The 26283-nt window shown below is 37.6% G+C and overlaps 1 protein-coding gene across 2 annotated transcripts in view; it reads left to right on the top strand.

The window, feature by feature from the left end:
• The window catches only part of LOC5567948, a 450669-nt gene that overhangs the window by 132426 nt on the left and 291960 nt on the right, over positions 1–26283 (top strand). Inside the window, exons 1-2 of one of the 2 annotated variants that reach the window (XM_021851320.1) lie at positions 22551–22754; positions 22853–24082. In XM_021851320.1, the coding sequence (XP_021707012.1) occupies positions 24022–24082 (61 nt within the window). In that variant the 5' untranslated portion in view covers positions 22551–22754; positions 22853–24021. Of the gene's footprint in view, positions 1–22550; positions 22755–22852; positions 24083–26283 lie in introns of those variants that run through there. The other variant, XM_021851321.1, reaches the window with a different exon arrangement.

The raw sequence follows: 26283 nt of genomic DNA, 5'->3' as shown, positions 1-26283 counted from the left end.
ACGTAAAAGGCGAAACAGATTGCCACAAAACACACAACAACCCGCAAGGAGTAAATATATGAATAAAAGTCACCCGCGTCCAACCACCGCTAATGGAAGAAACTACAATGAGCCGAGCTACAACAGATGTTCCATCATCCATCAGAGAAATACCAGTAGGAACTGTTACAACCGTAGCAATACTAATGCCGCAGGAGATATTGACTTCAGAACAAATACTCCTCTTCTAGACAGAGAATTACTAGCAGCAGCGAAGGAAAGATTTTCGAGACCACCTCCCACTTCGTATCGTCCAACCATAGCATTCCAGAGAGGAGAAGTGCTGAACCCGTACCCTAGCGACAGACAACCGAATACGCCACACCGAACAAATGCCGCACCAGCACGTTTGAATGGAAGGTGCTCCTGCCAGTGTTTTTGCCTGAATTGACGCACTTCACAGAGGAAGGTAATATTAGTATCTTAACACGCAATGAATGTATTGCTAATAATTTAGGCTATGACGAAGGCTCAAATGACTGCGGCAACCATTCGAGTTGTGATAGGAATTGTATAAATTTAAATGATGAACACTTAAATGAATCTGATAATGCAAGGCATGATGTAGACCTTCCAAAAGCTTCCGAGGCTCTTGTTTATTGTCAGAATTTCAATCGTATGAGAGGATCTTCAAAAATCAAGCAAATCCATAAAAACATATTAGCGTCATCTTTTTCGATCATATTAGGCACAGAAACAAGTTGGGACGAATCTATAAAAAGCGAAGAAGTTTTCGGATGTGATTATAACGTTTTTAGAGACGATCGCGATTTTCTTATGTCACAAAGAAAATCAGGAGGAGGGGTCCTCATTGCAGTCTCTTCAAAATTTAATTCTGAAATTATTTGTTCTTCGAAATTCAAAGAGTTTGAACATGTTTGGGTGAAAGTAAATATAGAAAACGAAAAACATGTATTTGCATCAGTGTACTTTCCACCTGATCATGCCAACAAACATGCCTACGACTCCTTTTTCAAAAATGCTGAAGATATCATATCTGGTCTTCCCCCTGAGGTGAAAGTACACATATATGGTGACTTCAACCAACGCAATGCTGACTTCATTCCTGATTTTGAAAATGAGGGCATCATGCTTCCAGTGGTCGGGGAAAATGAAACGTTACAATTAATTTTCGACAAAATTGCAATTTTGGGCTTGAACCAAATTAATCATGTAAAAAATCGGCAAAATTGTTACCTTGACTTTCTATTGACAAACATCCAAGAAGATTTCTACGTTACTGAAAGTATTGCACCCTTGTGGAAAAATGAAGCATTTCATACAGCACTGGAATACTCATTATTTATTCACAATAACTGCAGACCCACAGTGTGCGAATATGAGGATATCTATGAATACGATAATGCAAATTATGAAAACATAAAAAATAGAATAAACTTAATTGACTGGCAATCACTGATCAGAGAAGAAAATAATGTCGAAAAAGCTGTTGATATATTTTACAGTTTACTAATGGAAATTATTCGTGAAGAGGTACCTCTGAAAAGGAAAAAACTTTTTGGTAATTCAAAAAATCCCATCTGGTTCAATAGAAATATCAGGAATTTGAAAAATCGAAAGCAAAAGGCTCACAAAATTTATAAAAAACATGGAAGTGATGATAATATGCAGAAATACCTGGACTTATGTGAACAGTTGAACATTGCTATAAATTCTGCACTTGAAGAGTATAATAGAAAAATTGAGAGCGATATAAAGTCATGCCCAAGAAGTTTCTTTAATTATACTAAAACAAAATTAAAATCAAACAATCTACCATCAAAAATGCAACTTGACGATAAAGACGCTAACAACCCGGAAGAAATTTGCCACCTCTTTTCAACGTTTTTCCAAGAAATCTATACGACATTTTCAGAAGAGGATCGGGACCAAAATTATTTTTCATTCTTCCCTGCCCCCTCAAATGACATTAGTGTGCACCAGATAAGTGTACAAGACATCTTATCAGGCTTGAAAGGATTGGATGCCACAAAAAGTGCAGGACCTGATGAAATCCCTCCAGTATTTATGAAGAAGCTTGCTGTTGAATTAACATCTCCTTTGTTTTGGCTGTTCAATATGTCACTAAAATCCGGCAAATTTCCTAAAATCTGGAAGAAATCATTCTTAGTACCTATTTACAAATCAGGGAAGAAAACTGATATTCGTAATTATCGTGGAATTGCTATAATTTCCTGTATTCCAAAGCTCTTTGAATCCATTGTTAATAGAAAATTGTTTGGGCAATTAAGGAACAGAATTACAAATGCACAACATGGATTTTTTAAAGGCCGTTCCACTTCTACAAATTTACTAGAATTCACCAATTATACTTTGAATGCTATGGACAATGGTAACTATGTAGAGGCTCTGTATACTGATTTCAGCAAAGCATTTGACCGCATTGATATCTCTATGTTACTCTTCAAGTTAGAAAAAATAGGATTTGATAAACCATCTTTAAACTGGATACAATCATATTTAACAAATCGGCAACAAATAGTGAGATATAATGGTAAAAAATCGAATCCTATCCAAGTTACATCAGGAATTCCTCAAGGCTCACATCTAGGACCTCTTCTTTTCATATTATATGTAAATGATATTTCCTACATTCTTAAGCATATAAATATTCTTATCTATGCCGACGATATGAAGTTATTCATGGAAATCAAGTATGCTAACGACATTGACATCTATCTGAGTGAAATATCTATTTTTGATGAATGGTGTAGTAAAAGCCTACTTCAGTTAAATGTTAAAAAATGTAATTTAATTACTTTTAGCAGAAAGCGAAACACAGAAGAAACAACTGTAGTTTTAGGAAATCAAATCGTTGAAAAATGCGATAGGGTCAGAGATTTAGGCGTAATTTTAGACTCAAAACTCACTTTTATCGATCATTACAACACCATTATACATAAAGCAACAAATATGCTTGGTTTTATCAAACGCTTTGGTTCTAACTTTAATGATCCATACACTATTAAAACTTTGTACGTCGCTTACGTGAGGTCTATATTAGAGTATTGTAGTATTGTATGGTCTCCTTTTATGAAGACGCATGAAGAACGTCTTGAATCAGTTCAAAAGCAATTTCTGTTATATGCTCTTCGTAAATTGGGCTGGACATCCTTCCCTCTTCCATCTTATGAATCAAGATGCATGCTCATTGATATTCAGACATTGAAAAAGCGCCGCGAATTCGCTATGGTTTCATTCGTGAACGATATTGTTTCGCATCGTATTGATTCTCCTAACCTATTAAACAGTTTAAATTTTTATACTCCTTCCCGGCAATTGAGGAATCGTAACTTGTTTTTTATTAATCACCGTCGTACTAATTATGCAAAATTTTCTCCTCTAAACCGAATGATGAGTTTATATAATCAACATTGCGAAACAATAGACTTAACAATGTCGCGTAGTAACCTAAGAATATACTTTAACTCTGTAAGATATAGCAGTATATAGATTTAAGTGTTAACATGTAGTCTACTTTGATTGACGATAATAAATAAATAAATAACGGCAATGTTATGCTCTGCTGCTTTTCACGATGCTGTTTCTTCGTCTAGCACTTGACAAAAAACAGCATGATTTTTAACGCAGACAAGTGCGACAGCAGAACCAATTCCACACTCTAACTATTTGCTTTCTTCCAAAGAAATTGCCTTTTCATGATGAAAACAGCAGGCAGCGAAAGAAAATGTTGCTTCTTAGATTAGATAAGTTTAATTCTTCGGAATTAGAAAATTCAAAATTGTCTAACTGAAAATAAGAAAATTGACACAGTTGTCGTTTTTTACTACATGAGTAATCTTAGTCATACATATACATCAGCACTCGAAGATTTGGTCACTATAGTGATTTGCCTCATAAATCTCTATAGAGATTTATAAGTCAAATTTAAGAATTTTACTTATTCATCTTTCAGGCACAAAGATTAGTTTCGTCCAAAATAGTGAGGAATTTTCAAAAAATATACATAAATCAGTAACAGCTCTATCACAGTTCAGAAAGAATTTTAGACAAACTTGAAAATCAACAATGAATAGCTAAAAAAATAAACAAAATGACCGATGCGCTTCTTAAAAAACGCCTTCAGCCTTGCCAGAGGAATTATTCACTGTCAGTCTCCCTGTTTGAACCATATCTATGCGATAACTTGAATTCCGACCTCCGCTGATGACGATGAGGCCAGCCGAGCAAAATGGTGGAATGGTCCCGCCGAAAATTGAATTATTTTCATTACTCATTGGCGAGGGAGCGCTGCTAAGTGGGGCATTATTCATCTCTGAAAGAACACGTTCCCCAAACAGGAACAACGGTGGCGGTATCGCTCGCGGCAGACCAAATTTAAATAAGCTTCTCTGTATTCTCGGATGAGACCACATTTTAGTGAAGTTGTGTAATTAGATTTGTTGTGCTTTATTGTCCGGTTAAGGGTTTTCTATTGGTGTAATGATCAATCTGACATCTTAAAATAACGGTTTTGGGGTTCGTGATACCGTAAAACGGGGTAACTTTGATAGTTTTCTCGAAGAAATCGTGAATATTTATGCATTCTGTTTCAAAGAATTATAATTTATATTTTTAAAACAAGTACTGGCATTCTAGCTATCGATTGCAGATGATAGATTGCCAAAAGATTTATTTTGAATGGATTTATAATTTTTCATATAATCGCAGGTCGGTTTTCTGTTTTGGGGTAACAAAATTGAATGAATTACGTAACATTTATAGGGCATTGCATACTTTTAGGCGTTTAACGTTATATGGAAATTTTGGACTTAGATTACAAAAATGGTCCCAGTTTGTGAAAATGCTTTTCGCTAAGAGACTATATTCAAGTTCCATGTTAACTAGGCAGTCAAAGATATGTGACCAACTGTTCAAAACAATATGAAATAGTAATCGTAGAACAGATTGTTTGTAAGCGTTTCGAAAATGCTAAAATCGTGTCAATTTTCAATATTCGCATATGAAGTCTCAAATGTTCTCGATTCAAATGAAAACCGCTCTTACTTGAAGTGTCATACTAAAATTCTTTAGTTTTGCATTCGTTTTGCAGAAATTATGATATTTCGTTTAGTATGTGGTGGGTAACACACTATCAAAGTTACCCACATTATCAAAGATACCCCGTTTTACGGTATATGGAAACTTTGACATACATACATAACAGTGGCTGTACCAATCTTCACTATTTCTTGGAATAAAAAAAAATCGCATTATCACTAACCAATAGTTGCTAATGAGCCCAACCGAAATAGAATTTCATCAACTGGCACTGTCAGTTCTGTAGCTAAACAAAAGGAACACTCACAACCAGTGTCGTAAAAATTCAGCCGAATGATACCCGATCAGTGCGAAAACGAACAAAAACAAACTCCGCTAGCAAGAAGCCAATCTGATTTCGAGTGCGAATGCGACGAGAAAGAGAGTGGGTGCAACGCACGCACACATTCAGTTTCACCCACTGTTGGTGTCATCTCAAAATTCAGTTTCACCTAGAGGCACTGAAATTGAAAATTGAATATAAAAAATTACAAATGAATTTTATATTACTGGTGTAAGAAAACGGCAATGTGATGCCTCCAGTTGATGAATCATGATTGTCTTTTAATAAAAAAATACAACTTTTGCAATTTGCGGATGTTTTGTGAGGTATTCTGACTATTAGTATGACACTTCATGTCAAAGCTTTTTTTCGATGGAAACAAGAACATTCCAGGAATTATATGCAAATAAAAACAAATTATAAGATTTTAGCATTTTTGAAACGTTTACAAACAATCTGTTCTACGATCACTGTTTGATGAAGTTAATGAGTTCGACAATTATCCTTGACAGCCTAGTTGTAGTAGAACATGAATACGGTCTCAAATCTCTTAGCGAAAATCATTTTCACAAACTGGGACCATTTTTGTAATCTTAGTCAGAAGCAGCGTTGCCAACCTTCCAGATTTGTCTAGAATAACCCAGATTTTTGAGGCCCCATTTTACAAAAATCTGGAAGATCCAGATAAAATGTGCAATGTATTTGTAAGGTTTTGTAAATAATTTGTAAGGTTCTCCATGTACGACATAGGAAATCCAGACTTTTCCAGACAAATTTTAAAAATCTTCAAGATTTTTGAAAAATAGACTTGGCATCCCTGGTCAGAAGTTTCCATTCAGCGTTAAACGCCTAGATGTATGCAACGCCCTACAAATGTTCCGTAATTGATTCAATTTCGTTCGATTTATACTCCATTATCAAAGTTACCCCAAAACAGAAAACCGACTTTCGATTATTTGAAAAATGATATATCCATTCAGAATAAATCTTTTGGCAATCAAGTGCAATCGATAGTTAGGATACCAGTACTTGTTTTAATAATATAAACTGTAATTCCTTGAAACAGCATGCATAAATATTCAAGTATTCTTCGAAAAAAAATATGAAGGTTACCCCGTTTCACGGTTTTTCTTTTGATATTTAAAGTTTTTATGATATGTTCAATTTTCATGAAAAGTCGATTATATAAACCGATAAAGATCAATAGAGTACCGTAAAACGGAATAAGTTTAATAGTTTTTTCGAAGAAAACTTGAATATTCATGCATGCTGTTTCAAAGAATCATAGTTTATACTTCTAAAACAAGTACTGGCATCCTAGCTATCGATTGCAGTCGATAGATTGCCAAAAGATTTATTTTGAATGGATATATAATTTTTCATATAATCGAAAATTGGTTTTCTGTTTTGGAGTAACTTTGATAATGAAGTATGAATCGAACAAAATTTAATGAATTACGAACATTTGTAGGGCATTGCATACCTCGAGGCGTTTAACGTTATATGGAAATTTCTGATTTTAGATTACAAAAATGGTCCCAGTTTGTGAAAAGGCTTTTCGCTAAGAGATTTGATACCATATTCAAGTTCTATGATAATCAGGCTGTCAAAGAGAAGTGGCCTAATATTTAACACTACATCAAATAGTGATCGTAGAACAGATTGTTTGTAAGCGTTTCGAAAATGCTAAAATTGTGTCAATTATATTATTCGTATGAAAAGCCTCAAATATTCTTGATTCACTTGATACTAGTATTCTTTAGTTTTGCATTCGTTTTGCGTAACTAGTTTACAGAAATTATGATATTTCATTTAGTATGTGGTGGGTTACGCACAATCAAAGTTACCCGCATTATCAAAGATACCCCGTTTTACGGTACTGATTTTGTTGAAATTTATTCGACATATTTTGAATTCCAAAGGACAACACCACAAAAAGTTGTAAAAAAAGTGACATTATGAATTAACTTTATCAATCTGATCGAAACTTAAATGAGACGATAATTTGTTACGCTCTTCTTGCGATCGCTTTCGTCTCCTCTCCAAAAAGAAATTTCTGAAAAGCTCGCGCGCCGATCTCATTACGGTTGCGGGTGGTTGCTGGATTTTATAAAAGATGGGCAAAACAAGAGACAAAATACGCTAGTACGAAATTTCTCGCATGAATTTTTGGAAGCCCCAATACGGTATTTGACGAACAAACATCTTACTCTACGTTCTTCAGTCACCCTTGATGAAGAAGGATTACTTTAAGTACGCATAGAGCGTTGAGGAAATTTTAGAAAAGCTTTTAATTCAATTATTAGGAATACAAAAAAATATAATCAATCGAAATGGAACACATCGGACGGAATCCCTTAAAACAAAGAGTAGGATTGATTGGAGGATTTGCTGAAGAAAAATGCTGATGTTTTAACTAGTACGGAACCTTTAATAAATTTGTGTAGATTCCAAGGGATTTTTTTTTAGAAATTCATTGAGAAATGCTTGGAAGAACTGTAGTTGTAATCCTTAAAAGAAATTCTGGAGAAATTTCTAGGAAAAAAGAGGAACTTAATGATGAAATGCTGGTTTGAATTTAAGAAATTATTAGGAAAGTTCTTGATAGTTTTCCTCGAATAATTCCTCGAGGATTTTTTAGAGAAATTCTTTGAAGTTACCGTAGTTGAAAATAGAAAATTTTGTCAGGTTTCTTGAAAAAAGATCCCTGAACATTTTTTTATATCGAGTCAAGCTTCACGGGGTTTTTTTTTGTGAAAATTGGATTTCCTAGAACATATTCTGTTGAAGGATTAGTGGAGAAATATCTGGAGGAAGTCCTAGGATAGTGTTTGGGAAAATTTTCAAAGCAATTCCTGAGCAAATTACTGGCGATGGTAACGTTTATGTGCTCAAGAATTTCCTACAGCAAATTGTAGAGGAATTTCTCAAAATATTCTTGACAACTCGCTGGAAAAATGTTTGGTAGAAATGGTAGAGGAATCTCTAGAAGAATTGCTGGTAAGATCCATGCAAGAGTCTCTGAAAGTGTTCCAAATGAAATCTCTGTAGGAAGCACAAGCATAATTTTTGAAGCTTTGTCTCAAGAAATCTGAGAAGAAATTTTTGAAGAATCAGTTGAATAGTCTCGAAATAGTCTTTTATGGTTTGTTTATCTGGAGCCTTCAAAATGTTGCGTCAGAATTCACTGTCAGCTAGATAAGGAAAAAAGAGGCTTTAGAGACCATTTGGTTAAATTCAATCATGTCTTGGGAAGTCGATAAAATTTCATACCCGAAAAAATTCTCACTGAACAGCTCAAAGAACGATTTGATAGTGACGCAGCCGAACGTTTTTTTTGGGGTTTTGACGTGATAATCCTTTGTCATGAACATATTCTACCATGAATTACTGGCTCAAATAAATTTCCCTGTTTGTTATCGAAATTCCCTGATAATTATAGGTTTTTTCAGGTATCATAGACGATAGTTTCAACCTGAGACGAGACTCGCGAAGACGGTCTTCTTTTTCTGTGTTTGCTGAGTTTTTTTTTTCTTATTCCAATTTGTGTTTATACCAATTATGCGCAAGCCGTTCAAACCCTCACATGAATCTCTCAGCAAAAAACGATTGAGTTTGCATCACATCGAACCATAAATAGCCGTTTGAGTGAAATTTCATGCCAGCAAACGTTAGCAGTCATTAGAAATAATAAATCTTCTGCTTAGATTTATCAGCAACTTTGGAAAAAACTGCTCCGCCCACCGAGGTTTTTAATAACAGTTTACTTTGAACACAATATTTTCACTTTTTCAGCCATAAAAACGGTGGGCTGCATTTGACGTTTCGTGAGAGGGGAATCTGGGCTGCATATGACGTTGATATTTTTCCTCTTCGCGAGTCTCTCTCAGGTTTCAACGTACTTGTCATCCTGTTATGATAATAAAATGGCAGGAATACCAAATATATAGTGAACCCATTTTTCTATTTTAACATAAAAAAATATTTTTAACAGAATGATCTATCAAAAGTTATCTAACAATAGCATAATATTTTCAAATATGACTTCGATCAGAGATGTTACATATTTTTGTTTGCAGATAACACAGGTTTCGCTGTCAAAAGAACGAAGCCCGCGTGTAATATGTAGTAGATTGTAAGCATGTTTGAAGAAAGAATATTAATAAATTTTTCCAAAAGCCTTTTTTTAACCTTTTAATGGACATCTCTATCATCAGATGGGGTTTCAATAAGTTGGGATAGTGTAAGACTCACAATAAAAAAAAAAATCGATAAAGACTTCGAAGACATCCAAGCTATATGAACAAATATGAAAATTCACTGGATTCACTGTTTCACAGAAAAACAATGCTTTGTCTAAGGCCAGCTATGTTGTATGCTGTACCAATGTCAACTTGCTCTTGTAATACTAGACAACAGGCTCTGCAGGAGATTTGAATAATATTTTAAAAATGTTTGCCACTCTGCTATGGTAAATTACAAGGAATATGCAATGTTGACTCATTGAAGCAAACGTCAAAGCAAATTATCAAGAATTTTACACAAAAATCGTTGCCAATATGGGACGCTACGAAATTTCCAAGCAATAGTTACAGAGAAGAATTTGTGAATGCTCAAACGATAGATGACGTTGATCACGCAAAAAGTATGAACCAATAATGAATTTTCGATTCCAATTTTAAAACTATTACAGGCGGAGAAGCTCAAATATTAATTTGGCCCGCCATCAATAATTTTAACCAAATCAAGCCGATCCGGCCTGCCACAATCAAAACACCCAACGCTCGTGCAATCGGAAAATGTTTTTCGTCTGACAGCACAAAACTGTTTCGTTTCTCGCTAAAATTTCCCGATGAGTTTCCCCACCCCTAGGGTTGAAAAATGATCACGGAACGGCACCGCACCAAGTCATTCGTGTTTGGCATGTTGCCTTCATAATTTATCAAAACGATTCGACTCTGGAAATTTTAATTATGATTTAAAATAATTGCGCTCATTGCATCCCGGTTTCGTTCCAATTCGATGACGGGCCCCGGTAACAGTTTGCGACTGGGATTGGTTGGCACCGCTTTGCTTACGTGCTGCATTGGTCCTACCAGCAGAGAGCAGACAGCTCATAAACATTCACAACGCGAGTTGGGTTTCTCTGTATGTAGGGTAAACTGGTTCAGATGCACTCATGGGGTAAAATACTGTACTTAACGGGTAGGAGATTCTTACAATAATTATTTTGTTAGTATTAATCATTCCAAGAATTATAGCCTATTTCTATTCCACGTTAATGGACTTTTGATGAAACAGGTTCTGTAACAGCAGGGTCGTAATGCCAAGTAAAAGAAGAAGGAAGGAAGGAAGTTTGTTGTATATTTGTTTGCTACGGACCAAATGATGAATGCCATAACAGAATTGCTCTTATTGGCAATAGGGTCCTAAAGCCCTGTCCCAATTTTAGTGCCAAACGCTTAAGTTTAGGCCAAAAACACATGTTTACTCAATTTTCTAATATTTTCCGTTGGTTTAAGCCCAAAAAAAACATTTTTTTAGATTTTGTCACATCCTTTGGCTTAAACTCAAATTTTGGGTGTATTTTGTTTTCCGTGTCCCTTACAAAATGTCAGATAGGAACAACCCCAGTGGTCGAACTAAAACCCCTGTGGTGTTTTTGTCGACTAAGCGAACGTCAAACATGATCTCAAGTGTCAAGGTTCATTTATGGACCAAATTTTTAAATTAAAGTTTAATCATGATATAGCCATTATTTGAGCGGGAAAAATTGCTAAAGTAGTTACAGTAAGATTCTTTTTCGTGTTATAAAATAAAAACAAGATTTCATTAAAAATTTTAGGACCCAATTGTGGCCTCCTTCTTCACGATTCTGCATTAGTTCTGTTGATAAGCGTGCGGTAATGACGTTATGAAGGTCGTTTGTTCGATTCCGGACGCGTAAATGAGTATTGAAGAAGGGGCTCTGATCAGCCGTACGAAACAACTTATTCATTCGATAGAACTGATACTCGAGCGAGAAGAAACATGCCACCCATTCTTAGGGAGTCCAGAGAGCAATTCCAATGGATTAAAAAAAAAAATTAATCTTTTTTTTTATTTACTGAAAGGTATTCAAATCAATTTTCATCATTTTGTTTCATTCAATCCTAATACCCTAATTGGTAAGTTCTGTCCCATTCATTTCACATATCTAATTAGTACTGCTTTTAATCGCGTTTTCAATGAGCTCAAGTTGACATTTTGAATCACCTTACCCTACCTAGATATGAAACATTCGGCCAAATGCCGACCGTCGAGTCGAGAGCCCGATTCCTGCGTGATTCCGGAGGATGAGAACGCAGTGGTCCAATATGCAAATTGCATTTCACTCTCGGCGTTTGGTTCGGTTGGCTCCTGGTTGGTTGGTTGCTTCGAGGTTTCCGTGAAAAGCGGACGCCAGACAAACACAATCGCATTAGAGTGCATTGGTTAGTGTTACGCTGCTCTTTCGCCATTGCCACATTACCGCTTTGCCTACGGATTGCACTTATGGAAACACTTGAATGGTTGCAAATGGTGTCGTCATTGGGAATTTCTAGAACCCAGGCCTCGTCACCGCAGTTCTCGATTTAGCTGTCAAGCACTAAATAAAGTTTTGTACAAATTATGCTTTTGTGGTTGTGTAGCATAACGAGAGCAGTAAAGTGTGTTAGGCGAAAGCGAATGGCTTTCGCGTGTGGTTTTGTTGGCATACAGAATTGGTTTGCAACAATCACTATAACGTTGTACAATTTTGAATTTTTTCTTGTCAAATTAGGGCTAACGGATTGTTGTGGACAGGGGGCCGATATGATGGCCACATTTTGTTGCCTCTTATCGAACGCAAGCAGCGCTCACCAATACTATTACGCTATAAGCAATGAAGCTGGTGTAAATGTGGGAAAATGAACCTAGGCACACAAAATCTACGCATATTGTTCGTATATAGCGTAGCTCGCGGTTTAAAATAAAAGTAAGTTTCATATATGTTATCATAAAAACCACAATGAAGTGTTGTTTCCTTCTTTCGGTGTCGATTCTCATAATCAGAAGAACAATTATCACGATGATAACATTTTGCATCACAAGTTTCCAATTATTATCGATGCGCGGGATAGATGGCTAAATGCCATTGCGAACGCTGATTAAACCACTGATAAGTAAACCAAAGACTTTCAATGCACATTCTCACATACCAGCTTTGCGCAGTTTTTGTCTTGTTTGGCGCATTTTGTACCATTTTCACTCATACGGAAGGTAAACATTCAACAAATACATGAGTGTGCGTGAGAATTTGAACTGGAGTATAAATTTATGCTCCCGATAAGAAGGCACAACAAGACCTGTCAAATACCATAGTGAAAAACTAGGATGCCATCCCTCTGGTTGTGGATCAAACCTACTTTGCTCATTCAGACATCAGAAAACATTTGTTTTTTATCAATCAGTCTGACCTCGTTTCTACTGAAATGTCTGGAACGCTGGTTCCATCACATCCGTGGTAACGTTCATTTGGAAAACATGTCTCTCCATGTGAATCAACATGCTTACCAATCTGGAAAGTCCACAGTGACTCTTTTACACAAAGTTGTATACGATATCAAGCAGGGTTGGTAACCATCGGTTTCGTCACTGACCGATGACGAAAAATTGAGAAAAATATTCAGTGCGTAAAAGATCGTCATTTTCTTTGTCTTCAATGACTGGCAAGGAGACCACGACGAAACAAAGCCGCAAAAAGTCCACGAGTAATATTTTTCCTCACTCTTCCCGTCACCCCTCCGCACTGGACCAACATAAGCTTCTAATCGTCACCGAGCGCACAATTGCAGACAAAGAAAGTCTGAGCTACAAACTACTAGTCAACAAGGTGTCTTGTGTTAGCAATTGGGCAAGCCTAAATTCAAGAAGTTGTATAAGCCCTGTCGGTAGGCGCGTGCTACCGATAATTTAAAGGTTTTTTGTTCAACTCCGGAAGCGCGCAGATTTTTTTTTGCGAGTTCCTATTTTAGTCGGCCTTTCTATTGGCACCGATTAGTTGTCTGCCTTTCCATTCAAGCTGAACATGTTCAACGAAAACACATACAGAGAGAAACGGAACAGATTTTTCGTCGCGACGAGGTGCATGGTTGCTGGTAGTTGGGCGTCTAAGTTTGCGCTGAGCTGAGGTAGTGACGAAAATTTTTTATTTTTCGTCACCTTCACTGATAGTCTGTCGAATCCGGCGACTAATAACAACCCTGATATCAAGAAAACATTCGCTCAGAAGCAATCCTGCTTGGGTGGTTTCTTGGATAATGAAAGTGTCTTTGATAAAGTGTCTTTCGATGCCATATTGAAAGCTGCACGAAACTATGGGCTATCTACAATGATTACCAATTGGATACATCAAATGCTCAAACCGACATCTCTTCTTGACATTGCGTCAAGCTGCGATTCGAAAATTGAGTGTTTGCGGATGCCTCCAAGGGAGAGTCTTATCACAACTTTTGTGGAATCTCGTAGCAGATACGCTATTGAGGCAACTAAATAATTGCGGGTTTCCAACTTATGGATTTGCCAACTTTGATAGTTGGTATGTGCATGAGCACCCTATTCGACCTGATGCAAAGTGCTCTTCAGGCAGTCGAGAGTAGGTGTCGCCAATATGGGCCTTTCGGTTAACCCGAATAAAACACCTATTGTTCTTTTTACGGAAAAACAAAACCGCGATGGAATTCGACCTTTACGACTTTTTGGCACTGAGATTAATGTAACTGATCAGGTAAAGTATGTCGAAGTTGTTCTAGGTTCTGAATCTTTCTTGGACACCTCACATTAATTTCAGAGTCAAAAAAGGTTCGCCGGTATTGATCGAAGGCCATGATCAATGCCGGCGAACCTTTGGGAAAACATGGGGCCTCAAACCCAAGTATATCAAATGGATTCACACTACAGTTGTTCGATCAATATTAGCATATGGATGTCTTGTGTGGTGGTGAAAGGGCAAAGTAAGAACAATCCAATCAAAATTGAGCCATCTCCAAAGGATGTGCTTGATAGCGATGTCTGGTGCGTTCTCTACAACTCCCACAGCAGCGCTCGTGGCTCTTTTCGACGTTGTGCCACTACACATACATCTTAAACAAGAAGCACTTTCTTGCTCTTACCGTTTATGGGTACTGGATCTACTGGCGCAAAATCCAGTGAATGGTAGATCTACACATACTTCGTTGTTTTCACTTTTGGTGAATTGGGACTACATTGTCCTTGCTCCAAGTGATCTCACTATTGCTTGTCACTTTCCTTACAAGACATTTATCACACAATTCCCTTCACGGGAAGAGTGAACGTCTGGCTATTTGGAAAGAAGTATATCAAACAATATAGTAGGTTATGCGGATGGCTCTCTTCTTGAAGGTAGAGCTGGTGCTGGTGTATATTCTCGTGAGCTAAGGCTGAATCACTTTTACTCACTTGGTAGAACGTGCACCGTTTTACAGTCGGAAATATTTGCTCTTATGTGTGGAGTGCAATCAGCACTTCAACAGTGCGTAATGGGTAAAGTCATAAACTTCTGTTCAGATAGTCGGGCTGCTATAAAAGCTCATGCTTCGGCCAACTCAAGGTCGAGGCTTGTTATCGCATGTCGAACTCAAATTTGGGAACTGAATTCAGTCAACTATGTAAACCTTGTATGCGTACCTGACCATTCTTCCATCACTGGAAATGAATTGGCTAATGAACTAGCTCGTAATTGCTCTCATCTTTCCCTTCTCTTTCCTTTCTCATCGGGTAGATGATGAAATAGAATCAAAAATGACGATGACACGAATCTCCCAATTAGCGGGAACGTGAATTTTTATCTATTATAAGTCCTAGTCCAACGAGGAAGAGACGGATGAGGGTAATTTCATTTAGCAGATTCTAACAGAAAAGATGCATAGCAAGGTTGCCATCGCGTACGTTGTGATTGCCTTCTCCTGACGTATTCTGGACGATCATAATCATAGAATTGTTGTCTATTATTACAGATTCGAGTTTCATTCCTCATTTTGGTATTGTAATGCCCTGCTCCACCCAAAGTTGGTTCCTATGATATCCTTTGGCATGATACCTCTGGAAATCAGATCGACAGGATTATCTATGCTAGGATGCCTCTCGGATCTCGGAGGTTGTCCTCAAGACGACCCTCAAAGGCCTTGGGACAATTGGTCGGCGTTAAGTCCGAGCTTATCAAGTGACATTTTTCATATTTTGAGAAAAATTAGCTTAAAGTCTAACTTTATGTAATTTTATAACTTCTTTCAATTTTGGTTAAATATTTCTACACATCTTTGCGTTACTTTTGAACAATATAATGTGAAGTGATAACCATGAAAAAACATAATCCAAATGCTTCCATGGTGCACTGGATGCACATCTCTAAGATATACAGATTATTAACATCCTTCGACATTAGTATCGTAAAATCTTCAATAATCAATATCTTCAATTCTGAGATCACTGGCATCACTTCTGGTTGTTTACTCAGAAATAACTGTAGCAAGGATTGCTTTGTCAACGAGCACGTATGCGTGAGGCATGACACGAGTTTGCCATTTCATGTTTACTGAAAGTAGCAAAACTGGGTCCACAAGGTTACCAGAATAGAAGTTCCCCTACGAAAGTGGGTTCCTACTGCAAAGTTTGCCATGGTCTTTTGATCGTGAAACCTGTTAGGCACCAGACACAATCATGACAAGGCACAACTAGGTTTGTCATGTTTACTACGGCTTAAACAAGCCGACGATGTTTAAAAAAAAATTAAGTTCGTAGACACAAAAGTCAATTTGAACAAATTGAGGTGTTCTCGTAAGAATTCCTGGAGAAATCTTGAAAAATTAAGGACTCCTAATACACTAGACTGGGCCTGTTAACCAACTACGTTATAGAACGAGTAACGATTCTGCAGCGCCGTCGGTCAACCTGAAACCAAAGTCCGTCACGACCCCACATTCTCCTTCACAATTCTGCATCTATTTCGGCTCTCTTAGATGCCCAATTCGACTCTCTTAAGCGTGCCTAGTAGGCACTGCCTACGAATTGCCCATTGCACGGTGACGTCCTCAGAAAATCGCTCTCTTTCCCTCCTCCGGAAAATCTGAAAACAACGGTGCCAGTTCCTGTCAAAGTTGACAGGTACTGGCACCATTGTTTTCTAGTTTCGTTGAAGAGCGAAAGAGAGAGAAATTCGTCATGAAATGCCTAATTGGGCATCTAAGAGAGCCGAAAGAGATGTAGAGTTGTGAAGGAGAAAATGGGGTCGTGATGGACTTTGGTTTCAGCTTGGCCGACGGCGCTGCCGAATCGTTACTCGTTCTATGGCGTAGTTGGTTAACACGCCTAGTCTAATGTATTGGGAGTCGTGAGATCGAAGCCCACCATAACAATTCCTTTATTTTTCACATTTTTACATCTTCACTTGTCCAAATTAAATTTTGTGTCTACGAACTTCAGGTGTTTTTCAATCATGGCTAGGTTGAAGAAGCCCAACGGGGGATCATCTAGGCGTTACACAATTGAATAGGATGTGCAGTGATGCGGTACAAAAATCAAAACTGGAAGATCAAGCCATTTGAGAACTTTGGTATGGGAGAGAAAAATGTTCTTGTTGAAAAGAGCTACATCCTTATATAAACAACATATAACATACCCATAAACGCAAAACTGTCCCAAGAGCCAATTTCATTATTTGCCATTAAAAAAAAACCTTGGAATTCGCACTTTTATTGCTCATAATGGTGTTAGATATTATTTGCAAATATGTCTCTTCTTACTCGTAACTGAAAAAGTGACTTATACGTGACTTATGCATAAAAAACCGCCTATTTTTATTTTTCAGTTTTTAAAATAACATTTTAATAAAATCTTGGAAACAACATTTTAAATACACTATTTTTTTTAAATAAACTTGATTTGGTGTAATGTCTGGATGAGCCGAAACTATATGATCTCGGCTCATCCACACATCACACCAGAGCAAGATTTTCGGATTTTTTTTCATACTTGCGGTGGTTAAAGAGTATTTGTACCTTAAAATAGTAAAAAATCTCGAAGAGTTGCAGGTACTTCCAGTTACACCTTTTAGACTTTTTAGAGTACACTCTGAGAAAGATGTCTGTGCATGATTTAGGGTGAGACTCGGTGGATTTTTATTTTGAATCGATAATTCAAGTTAACTGTTGGTATGTCATATGTCTGACTCCTTAGCCAACTTAACGTGCCGATTTCTCAGATTCAAAGTTTAAATTGGTGTTCTTATTCCATCATACATACTTAATCAACCTTGAGTCATGTTCTTATTAAATTTTGATTGCATAGATTTGTTTCAACACTCTCCGTACTAGTTAAAAAAATGCTGAATACTTACGACAAAATTTAGTTTTTTATTATCTCCAACAACTGTCACTTTCGATGCTTGTTGTAGTAGTTTAGTGCTTTGTATAATTTATCAATACATGTTTTAATTACGGACGCTATTTATAAACACTTCTGGATACTTATTACCTACCATGATACCTTGATGGCTACAGCGTAGCGTCACGCCATTGCCGGGTGTATTGTAGAGCTCCATCTTCGTCGGTCTTGGGCGAAACTTCTCCAGTTGCCCCAAACGTTTAGGATCGCCAGGTCCTCTTCCACTGCGTACAGCCAGCGTATTCGTGGTCTTCCCCGAGGACGCCGACCTCTACCTGGTACCCTGCTGAATATTATTTTCGAAATTATTCCTTCCGACATTCGCACTAAGTGACCAGACCACTGAAGTCTGCCGTATTTTACACGATTGATAATATTCGCATCTTTGTACACTTGATACAACTCGTGATTCATGCGTCTGCGCCACACACCATTTTCGAGTTTCCCACCGAGTATTGTCCGCAGCACTTCACGCTCGAAAACACTGAGAGCTTTCCGGTCTGACTCTTTCAACGTCCATGCTTCGTGCCCGTAGAGAGCCACCGGAAGAATCAATGTTTTATACAGGGCGAATTTTGATTCCGTTTGCAAGCTGCGGGACCTAAGCTGGTTACGTAGTCCGTAAAAAGCCCTATTCGCAGCCGCAACACGTATTTTCACTTCGCATGAAACGTCGTTGTCACATGTCACAAGTGTTCCAAGGTAAACAAATTCTTCAACAACTTCAAACACATCCCCATCAAACACTACCTCAGCACCTACACCACCATGCCTGACTCTATCTCTACCTGCAACCATGTACTTCGTTTTGGTAGAATTAATGGTCAGGCCTATCCTCGCTGTCTCCCTCTTCAGAGGCACGAAGGCCTCTTCCACTGACCTGCGATCGATTCCAATTAGGTCCATATCGTCCGCAAAGCCAAGGAGCATGTGCGATCTTGTGATAATAGTGCCATTTCTCTGCACGCCAGATCTCCTAATAGCACCCTCGAGTGCAATGTTGAACAGTAAATTCGAAAGTGCGTCTCCCTGCTTCAACCAGTCTTGGTTGACACCTCGTCTGCGATCCGAACACTTGATTTCGAACCATCCAGCGTAGCACGTATCAGCCTAATTAGTTACGCCGGAAAACCATGTTCAGACATTATCTGCCACAGTTATTTTCTTTTCACTGAGTCGTACGCCGCATTGAAATCAATAAACAGATGGTGAGTCTGCAAGTTCTACTCCCGGAATTTATCTAGGATCATTCGCAAGCTAAACATCTGGTCCGCTGTCGAACGGCCCTCACGAAAACCAGCTTGGTATTCACCGACGAAGGACTCCTCGAGCGGCTGCAGTCTGTTAAACAGGATGCGCGACAGAATTTTGTACGTCAAATTCAGCAGGGTAATTCCTCTTTAATTGGCACACTCCAGTCTGTGCCCTTTCTTGTAGATATGGCGGATGAGGCCATCCAACCAGCCAGTGGGAAATTCTTCCAGATTTTACTGGATACTTATTATCGTTGAACAAAATAACTTGAAGTTTGTCTATGAAGCAACGCACTGCACGTTATTGACCTGATTGTTTGTCGCTTACACGGTTTTGCCAAAGGCCGTGAATAAAGCATCGGTGCCTCTATCGAATCGGAATGCCTGCTATAGGAGGTTGAGTTCTACCCTTGAAAAGACAATAGGCAGGCACGGATTTACAAATGTGGGGGCCCTAGCCCAGAAAACTTGTTAAGTATCGCAGAAGCATCTTTCTTATTGCCAGGAGTTAGTCTTAAAATACCTTAAACCCCTCATTTAATAAGAACATTTTAAAACTTATACATGAGATCATGAGGATGGTTCACAAATTTTGTCACGCTAAATAAGGGTATTTTCAACCCCCTACCACTCCTCATCACTCTTTTTGTAAGAGACCTCCAAAAATTTTGTAAGGATTGTCTCGTTATGCCTGACCTACTTAGCTTTTTCTGGAGCATGACAGATTTTGTGCATGACTCCATAATTGTAACTCAATATAACATTGTTTATTTATAACTTTAAAATGTAATTTATGTGACATAACTGTTGGATCTCTTAAGAAAAGCTTCAATAAATAGTTATACGAATTATCAAAGTGATTCAACAAAAATATGAGAGTTCATTAAGCTCTTGAGAAATGTGTATGAGAGATTTTAGAAATTAAAATTAGTTGTGCTTGGTATTAGATTCACAATAGTAGGGTAAATAAACTGCACACATAAATGCTCACACATTATTTAGATGTCAAGCATAGAGATACATAACTTTTTAAGAATTCATAAGCTCATAGCACCCTTCCATACGGAACATAGCATCAGCAAACATTGCGCAGTAATTCAGAATGCTCACCGGTTAAAACATTTTTCGATTACTTTTTCCAATTGGTCAAAGTTACGTGATATTAATGACATTTAACAGCAATGAAGAGATACTACGTGATTTTTAACAGCATTGAAGCGTGATACTACGCATTCAGTATTTTTCAATCACATAGGCTGTGATACAGTAGTACCCATGAATGTCACAAATTTTTCGCTTCCATCGGTATCATTCCCTATTGGAGGGAAGAACAGGTAAAACAGCACACACAGAAGCTGACTACAAAGGCTGGACGATCCGATCCCACATCAGAATCGCCAGCCTGTATCGGAACCAGATCACACAGCGGATATAGACTCGAGTGAAGTGACTCGCCGTGTAAACCAAATGGAAAGTCACTTCACTCGAGTCGAGAATTGTCACCTCGCTTTACGACACCAACAATTCTCACCTCACGCAAATCGTAGAAGAAACCCAAGAATCTGATGCAATTGTGCATACTCTGTGCGGCATGCAAGGCGAGACAAGTGGTTAAGGTGTCGACTCGCTCCCAGTTGATTAGTCGCCTCCAGGGATTGAATCCTGAGAAAATTGAGAGAATCTCTCACGTATCGCTCTCTGTAACTATCATAACATGCTGCACATTATGAGAGACTGTTTATCGTATACTGCTACAACTTTGATCAGATTGGGGGGATAGTAGTGCATGATAAAACCCCTCTAAACATGCTCCAAGCCTGGGGGACACTGTTGCTATTGGAAGTTCGGGGATTGTTTATCGTGCCAGTAAAGAAAAACACCTATCCCAACGGTAAACAAGCGAGAAAAGTGGATTTTATCATCGCTCTCTCTTTGGGGCTCCCGCTCGCTGCTTCCATTTATCAGACTTGTTACACCTTGCGATACAATGACGATTGTGGACCGCAACAGATGGGATGTTTTTCTTTGCTTGCTTTGATCGTGCTTCATACTCAAATGAGAGCGAATTCTGCAATGCCTGGTCGCCTCACATTACCCGTGGTGAGAACGACTCGTCTCGACTCACACACCGCGCCAAATAAGCACACATGACACGAAAAGACTGGGTTATTCGGTTGACGCCTTCCAAAACAGTACACTGAAAAGAGTGCTAAAAAGTAACACTTTTCAGCACTGTTTGTTTCGATAGGAAAAGTAGGCCATTATGTTGATCAACTTCTCAATGAAAAGTTGATTGATTAGCAACGGAATTGCAAAAAATATTTAAAACAATTAAAATACTTCATTTTGGTATTCGGTGGCTATTGAGGACTGCTGGAGGTATTGAATTACTATTGAAAAATTTCACTTTTATATGAAAATCCATCATGTATTACTTAGGTATTATAATACCTGATCTAGTTATCAGTTTGGTGTTAGTAGAACATGCATGAGACATTATTTGAGGTATTTTACCTCTTATGCATACCTCAATTAGGTTGTTAGTATTAGAAATTATCTGGTATGGAATACCTCAGTTTGGTATTCAGTAGCACTTTTCTTCTGCTCGGGTACAGCGGTTCTTGCAATAAAAGAGTAGCAACTGCTGGCGGTCAATCATGCTCATGCTTATTACTAATATATATTTCGCGAAATTGGCAAATCTTTACTCGCTACATTATATGGCCCACATGTCCTTATTTTTTTTGATTGCGCATATATTACATTTATCATTGGGCAAAGTTCATCCTATCAGTTAATAAATGTCGTTCATGCCATTTCATTTTATTATTTCTGCGGAAAACAGAAAGCTTGCTTCAAATTAAATTAAGATATTTAAATGTCACTAGCAAAATAAAAGTCCTACCCTGGGAGGGAGAAACCGATACGAAATTTATGTACGTCAAGGTGAGCCGAGATTCTGCTGTCACGAACTGTCACTGTGAGCCCAGATCTAAAACAATGGACAATCATGATAAAAGCGCGTAATCGATTAAAACATATTTTTGCATTTTATCAAATGTGACAAAAAATCGATTGTAAAGCTAGTCATGCTTATTCAAAAGTAATGTCACAATAGCACTTTTTATTCTGATTGAATATAAAGTATTCAAATACGCATCATTTTACTTTTTCCCTTAAGAACGAAAATTAAATGCATAGAAAACTTAAGCCCTTTTTCCATATTTGTCCAGAACGATCGAAGGAACACAATAAAAGAAAACTAGCGATTTTCATCAAGTCTGCCTTGATTGTCATTGGCAAGCTGGAGTTTTCTTGCAGTTCCAAATAACTTTGTGTCATATTTCGTGTGTAGTATCGGTGCCTCCCTCCCAGGTCCTACCCATCGTCGACCTCCGTTCCAATCTCATCACCAGCGATATTCCGTATCCTGTGCCATCGGGTAATAAAAACCAGAGCAGAACGTTTCGGTGCTTTTAATACGACCAGACCAGCTATTGCTGTCTACACGCCTCATGGCTTGATTTTATCCCCCTACCTCAGACTCTCACACATACACAGACTTTCTGGTTTTTTGTCGTCGCTCACTTACGAAGAGGACGACGACGGTACGGGGCCGAGTCCCAAACTTTTCGGCCAGCAGAAGGGGGCTTAATGTATGTAATTTGTTCGACATAAAATAAACTTTTTTATCTGCGTCCTGCATCTCTCTAACTCGTTCTTCTCTCCGCTTTTGGTTTCATTTTCATTTCAGGACGGCACAGCTTCACCAAAACCTTCGGGTAGTTGATGGCGGTTGCTCCCGAGGCTTCCGGTGTTGTCACTAGAAGAGAGGTCGCCGGGTGATAAAAACCGGAACAGCCAACAACAACAACAATTACTCAACTGTGAATTCCGAAAAAGCACTCTGCAGTGGGCGACATAAATTAAGAGAGCACGCTTTCGACGAGCGAGGTTGCAACACAGGATATAAAGCAAATAAATAATCATCATTATTATCATCAAACATAAAACACACCACGAGTCGGCGTCGGAAGAAGACAATGCTTCGGGGTTGCGAAAGGGTGAACCGGTTGACACTCTCTGTACGTGGCTGAATTGTGCAAAGTGATGGCAGCTACTGCAAACAGCATAAAACGGCATCCCTCATTAAGTCATCAAAAACTAGTGAATAATTTAGTGTAAAAGCACTTCGGGAATGGAGTAATAAAAATTAAAGAGCATTTAATGAAAATTTAAAACAAGAACCCAGCAACGAACGTCTACCGCTCTACATTCCGGTCGGAAAAGTTTCCACTTCATCCAGCACATTTTCCAGCTTCTGTGTGCGGAGCAAAAACTATCCTACCTTCCGTTAGCTTCGAACATTCTACATGTATGAGCAGAGAGTCAACACAGCAGAAATTGGAGACATCCTGTTCGACCTCACGCTCTCTTGCACCGATTCCATCCAAAACTAATTCCCGTGTACATGAGATTAAAGTGTTTATTCTGGAACGTCGACTATAAACTCTATCGTCATCTATCCTGCTTGCTTCTATCTCGCTTGAACTCTGCAGCAGCCATCGGTTCCTCGTCGTTTCCTGCAACGTCCTCTCCGCGTAGCAACCGATTTTTAAGACTAAACTTTCATCCTCTCCGATCGCCCGATAAGCACCTCGGTAGCACCGAATTTCAGTGAAACGATACCAATCAGCTCAGTGTTGGCCGTGGATAAGTGCTCATAAAATAATTGCAGTGACTATCGACGAGCAAGAGTTTTATCGTTAAACAAAGTGTATGTTGGGGGAAGTTTGAACCGTTCAAAGAGTGTTGAAGTGATTTGTGGTTCGCACTGATTTGTGAGGTTGTTTCCGGCAACGAACGGCTTTTGCACATTGATGGATTACATTTGTCGCCGTTAGGAACGAAGGTGATGACGTCATGATACCACCAGCCGATCAGAGAATTAGGATTATATTTTGTTGGAACCTTGTCTTAACATGTAAGTATAATTCTGAAATAGACAAAATAAAATTAACATTACAATTCGTCCCTTTGATGCTACAACTAGATAACTCGAAATTTGAAATTTTTGACTTCAATATGTCAAAACATTTTTCTTAATTAGATCTGCAAAATATCCACAGGTCTTAAGCGTGTGATTCAAAATATACAAGTTAAAGATTATTTTTCAATCATAATCTCTGCGATTAACCATCACCTTGTTAAACGGTCATACTTTCAAAGTTGCACATCTCAAAATTTTGATTTTCGAGTTCTCTAGTTGTAGCATTAAGGGGACGAATTTATGGTAAATATTGATCACTTTTATTAAATGCAAAAGGGCTGTAACATTCTGTTTTGAGATCGTGTGAAGCTCGTCATCATTCTAATTTGTTTAAGGATAATTTACGGCTGCTTCTGCACTTCTTGACTTTTCTCGGCAATCAAAATTAAAACGGTAAATTCACACCGCTTCGATATCGAAATAATCCAATGAATACATTCATAAAAATACGGCTCATACTGTGGCTGAATTCAAGTTGCCGATAGTAGAACAACAGATTGACCTGCAGTTTCTATGGGAAAGACTGCCGAAGAAAATGTGGCTGTCGACAATACAAAATAATCAGGCTCCATATAAAGAGGCAGCCAAAACTACCAAAAGCGATTTTGAGATTTTTATCATTTTAAAATACACCTAATGCATTGTATTAATATGATCATCAATTGACATCGAACTAATTTTTTAATTTTGTTGACTTTTCTGCCGCCAAATTGACTGAGGTAAAAAAAAATAAAGAAAATGATAAGAAAACAAAATACAAAAATCATTTTTAAGGAATATAGGAATATTTCACTAATAATTTTTTTTCTTCATTTGGTTCAACGCTTTTATCGAGCATGAGGATGGAACAAAATATTTGGTAGAAGTTTAAGTACTATTCGATATCACACTTTGGTAATTTTGATGATTTTTAACATGAAAAACCACTTTTGTCGGGTCATGTCGCCGATATTTCGAATAACGCACATAAAAAAACATCCTTATATGTTACAAAAATTTCGTATTTTTTTGCAGAAATTTGTTGTTTTTCAAGTAAGAGCTATTTAAATAAATCAATAATTTACATATATTTTTCATGCTATGTTAATTTGAAATATATTTATCCATTCTTTGCACAAATTTTGGCCAAACTCAATCAAAAACAAAAAAGACAAATTTAATTGCATTTCTAATAAAAACACGTTTGCTGAAAACCCGGTTATAAAAGGTACTTAACAATCAATAAAAACACAAAATAACATATTTTGGACCATTGTGCAACAGTCGCACTGACATGACATGTTTGAAGCGATGTACCGTTAAGTCACCAGTCACCGTGCGGCCTCCATTCACCGTGCACATATACAAATTCCTACAGAATATTCATACAATTTTTACAAATTATTCTTCTGTCAGCAAAATAAGATAAAACTGATGAAATGAAATAGTTTTTGACACAAAGCATTTTGATAAACCTAGTTTATGTAGTCAAAATCATGTGAATTCTGTTTGATAATGATATTTTTCAACACTCTTAGTAGAAACGGCAAAAAATCACATTTTTTCATTTTAAGGATAGAGTATGATTTTTTTTTTTAATTTCAACAAGTTTTCACTGTGGATACTATTAGTAAGATGTATTTCATCGTATGAGCAATAAGATTTTATGCAAATTAGAATTTTTCATTTTGTTCCAGTCGAAACCCAAATGCACGGTGAATGGACCCTTTTCAATATACAGGGTGTTTGGTTCCATGTTTTTAATAATTGGAGGGTAGATAGGTCTCCATGAGATATGAAAAAGTGCCCATGGAACATAGGGTCGCAAATCACTGCTAAGTGAGTTATTCACGATTTTAAGATTTTCAACTTGTTCATCTTTGGAACCACATATCTAATTAACTATGCGTCATACATTTAATCTCAGCGCATGAATCGAAAGCTTATGATCTAATCTATCTTAGTTTCTTGGACGTAATTTTTGTAGAAAATGATTCAAAGGCTCAAATTACGAAAAGTTTGCAAAAAGTGACGGAAAAATCCGCATTTTTCGACGTATTTTTATGAATTTTATTAAAATTATCGTAATTAATGTTAAAACAATTCTTCTACAAAATATGCATTAACTTGTTAGCTACCAAAGTGTCTTTGAGAGC

Source organism: Aedes aegypti, chromosome 3, assembly GCF_002204515.2.
Source record: "Aedes aegypti strain LVP_AGWG chromosome 3, AaegL5.0 Primary Assembly, whole genome shotgun sequence".
Classification (NCBI taxonomy): domain Eukaryota; kingdom Metazoa; phylum Arthropoda; class Insecta; order Diptera; family Culicidae; genus Aedes; species Aedes aegypti.
The sequence above is the reverse complement of the archived record's forward strand: the minus strand, read 5'-3'. Positions and strand labels throughout refer to the sequence as shown.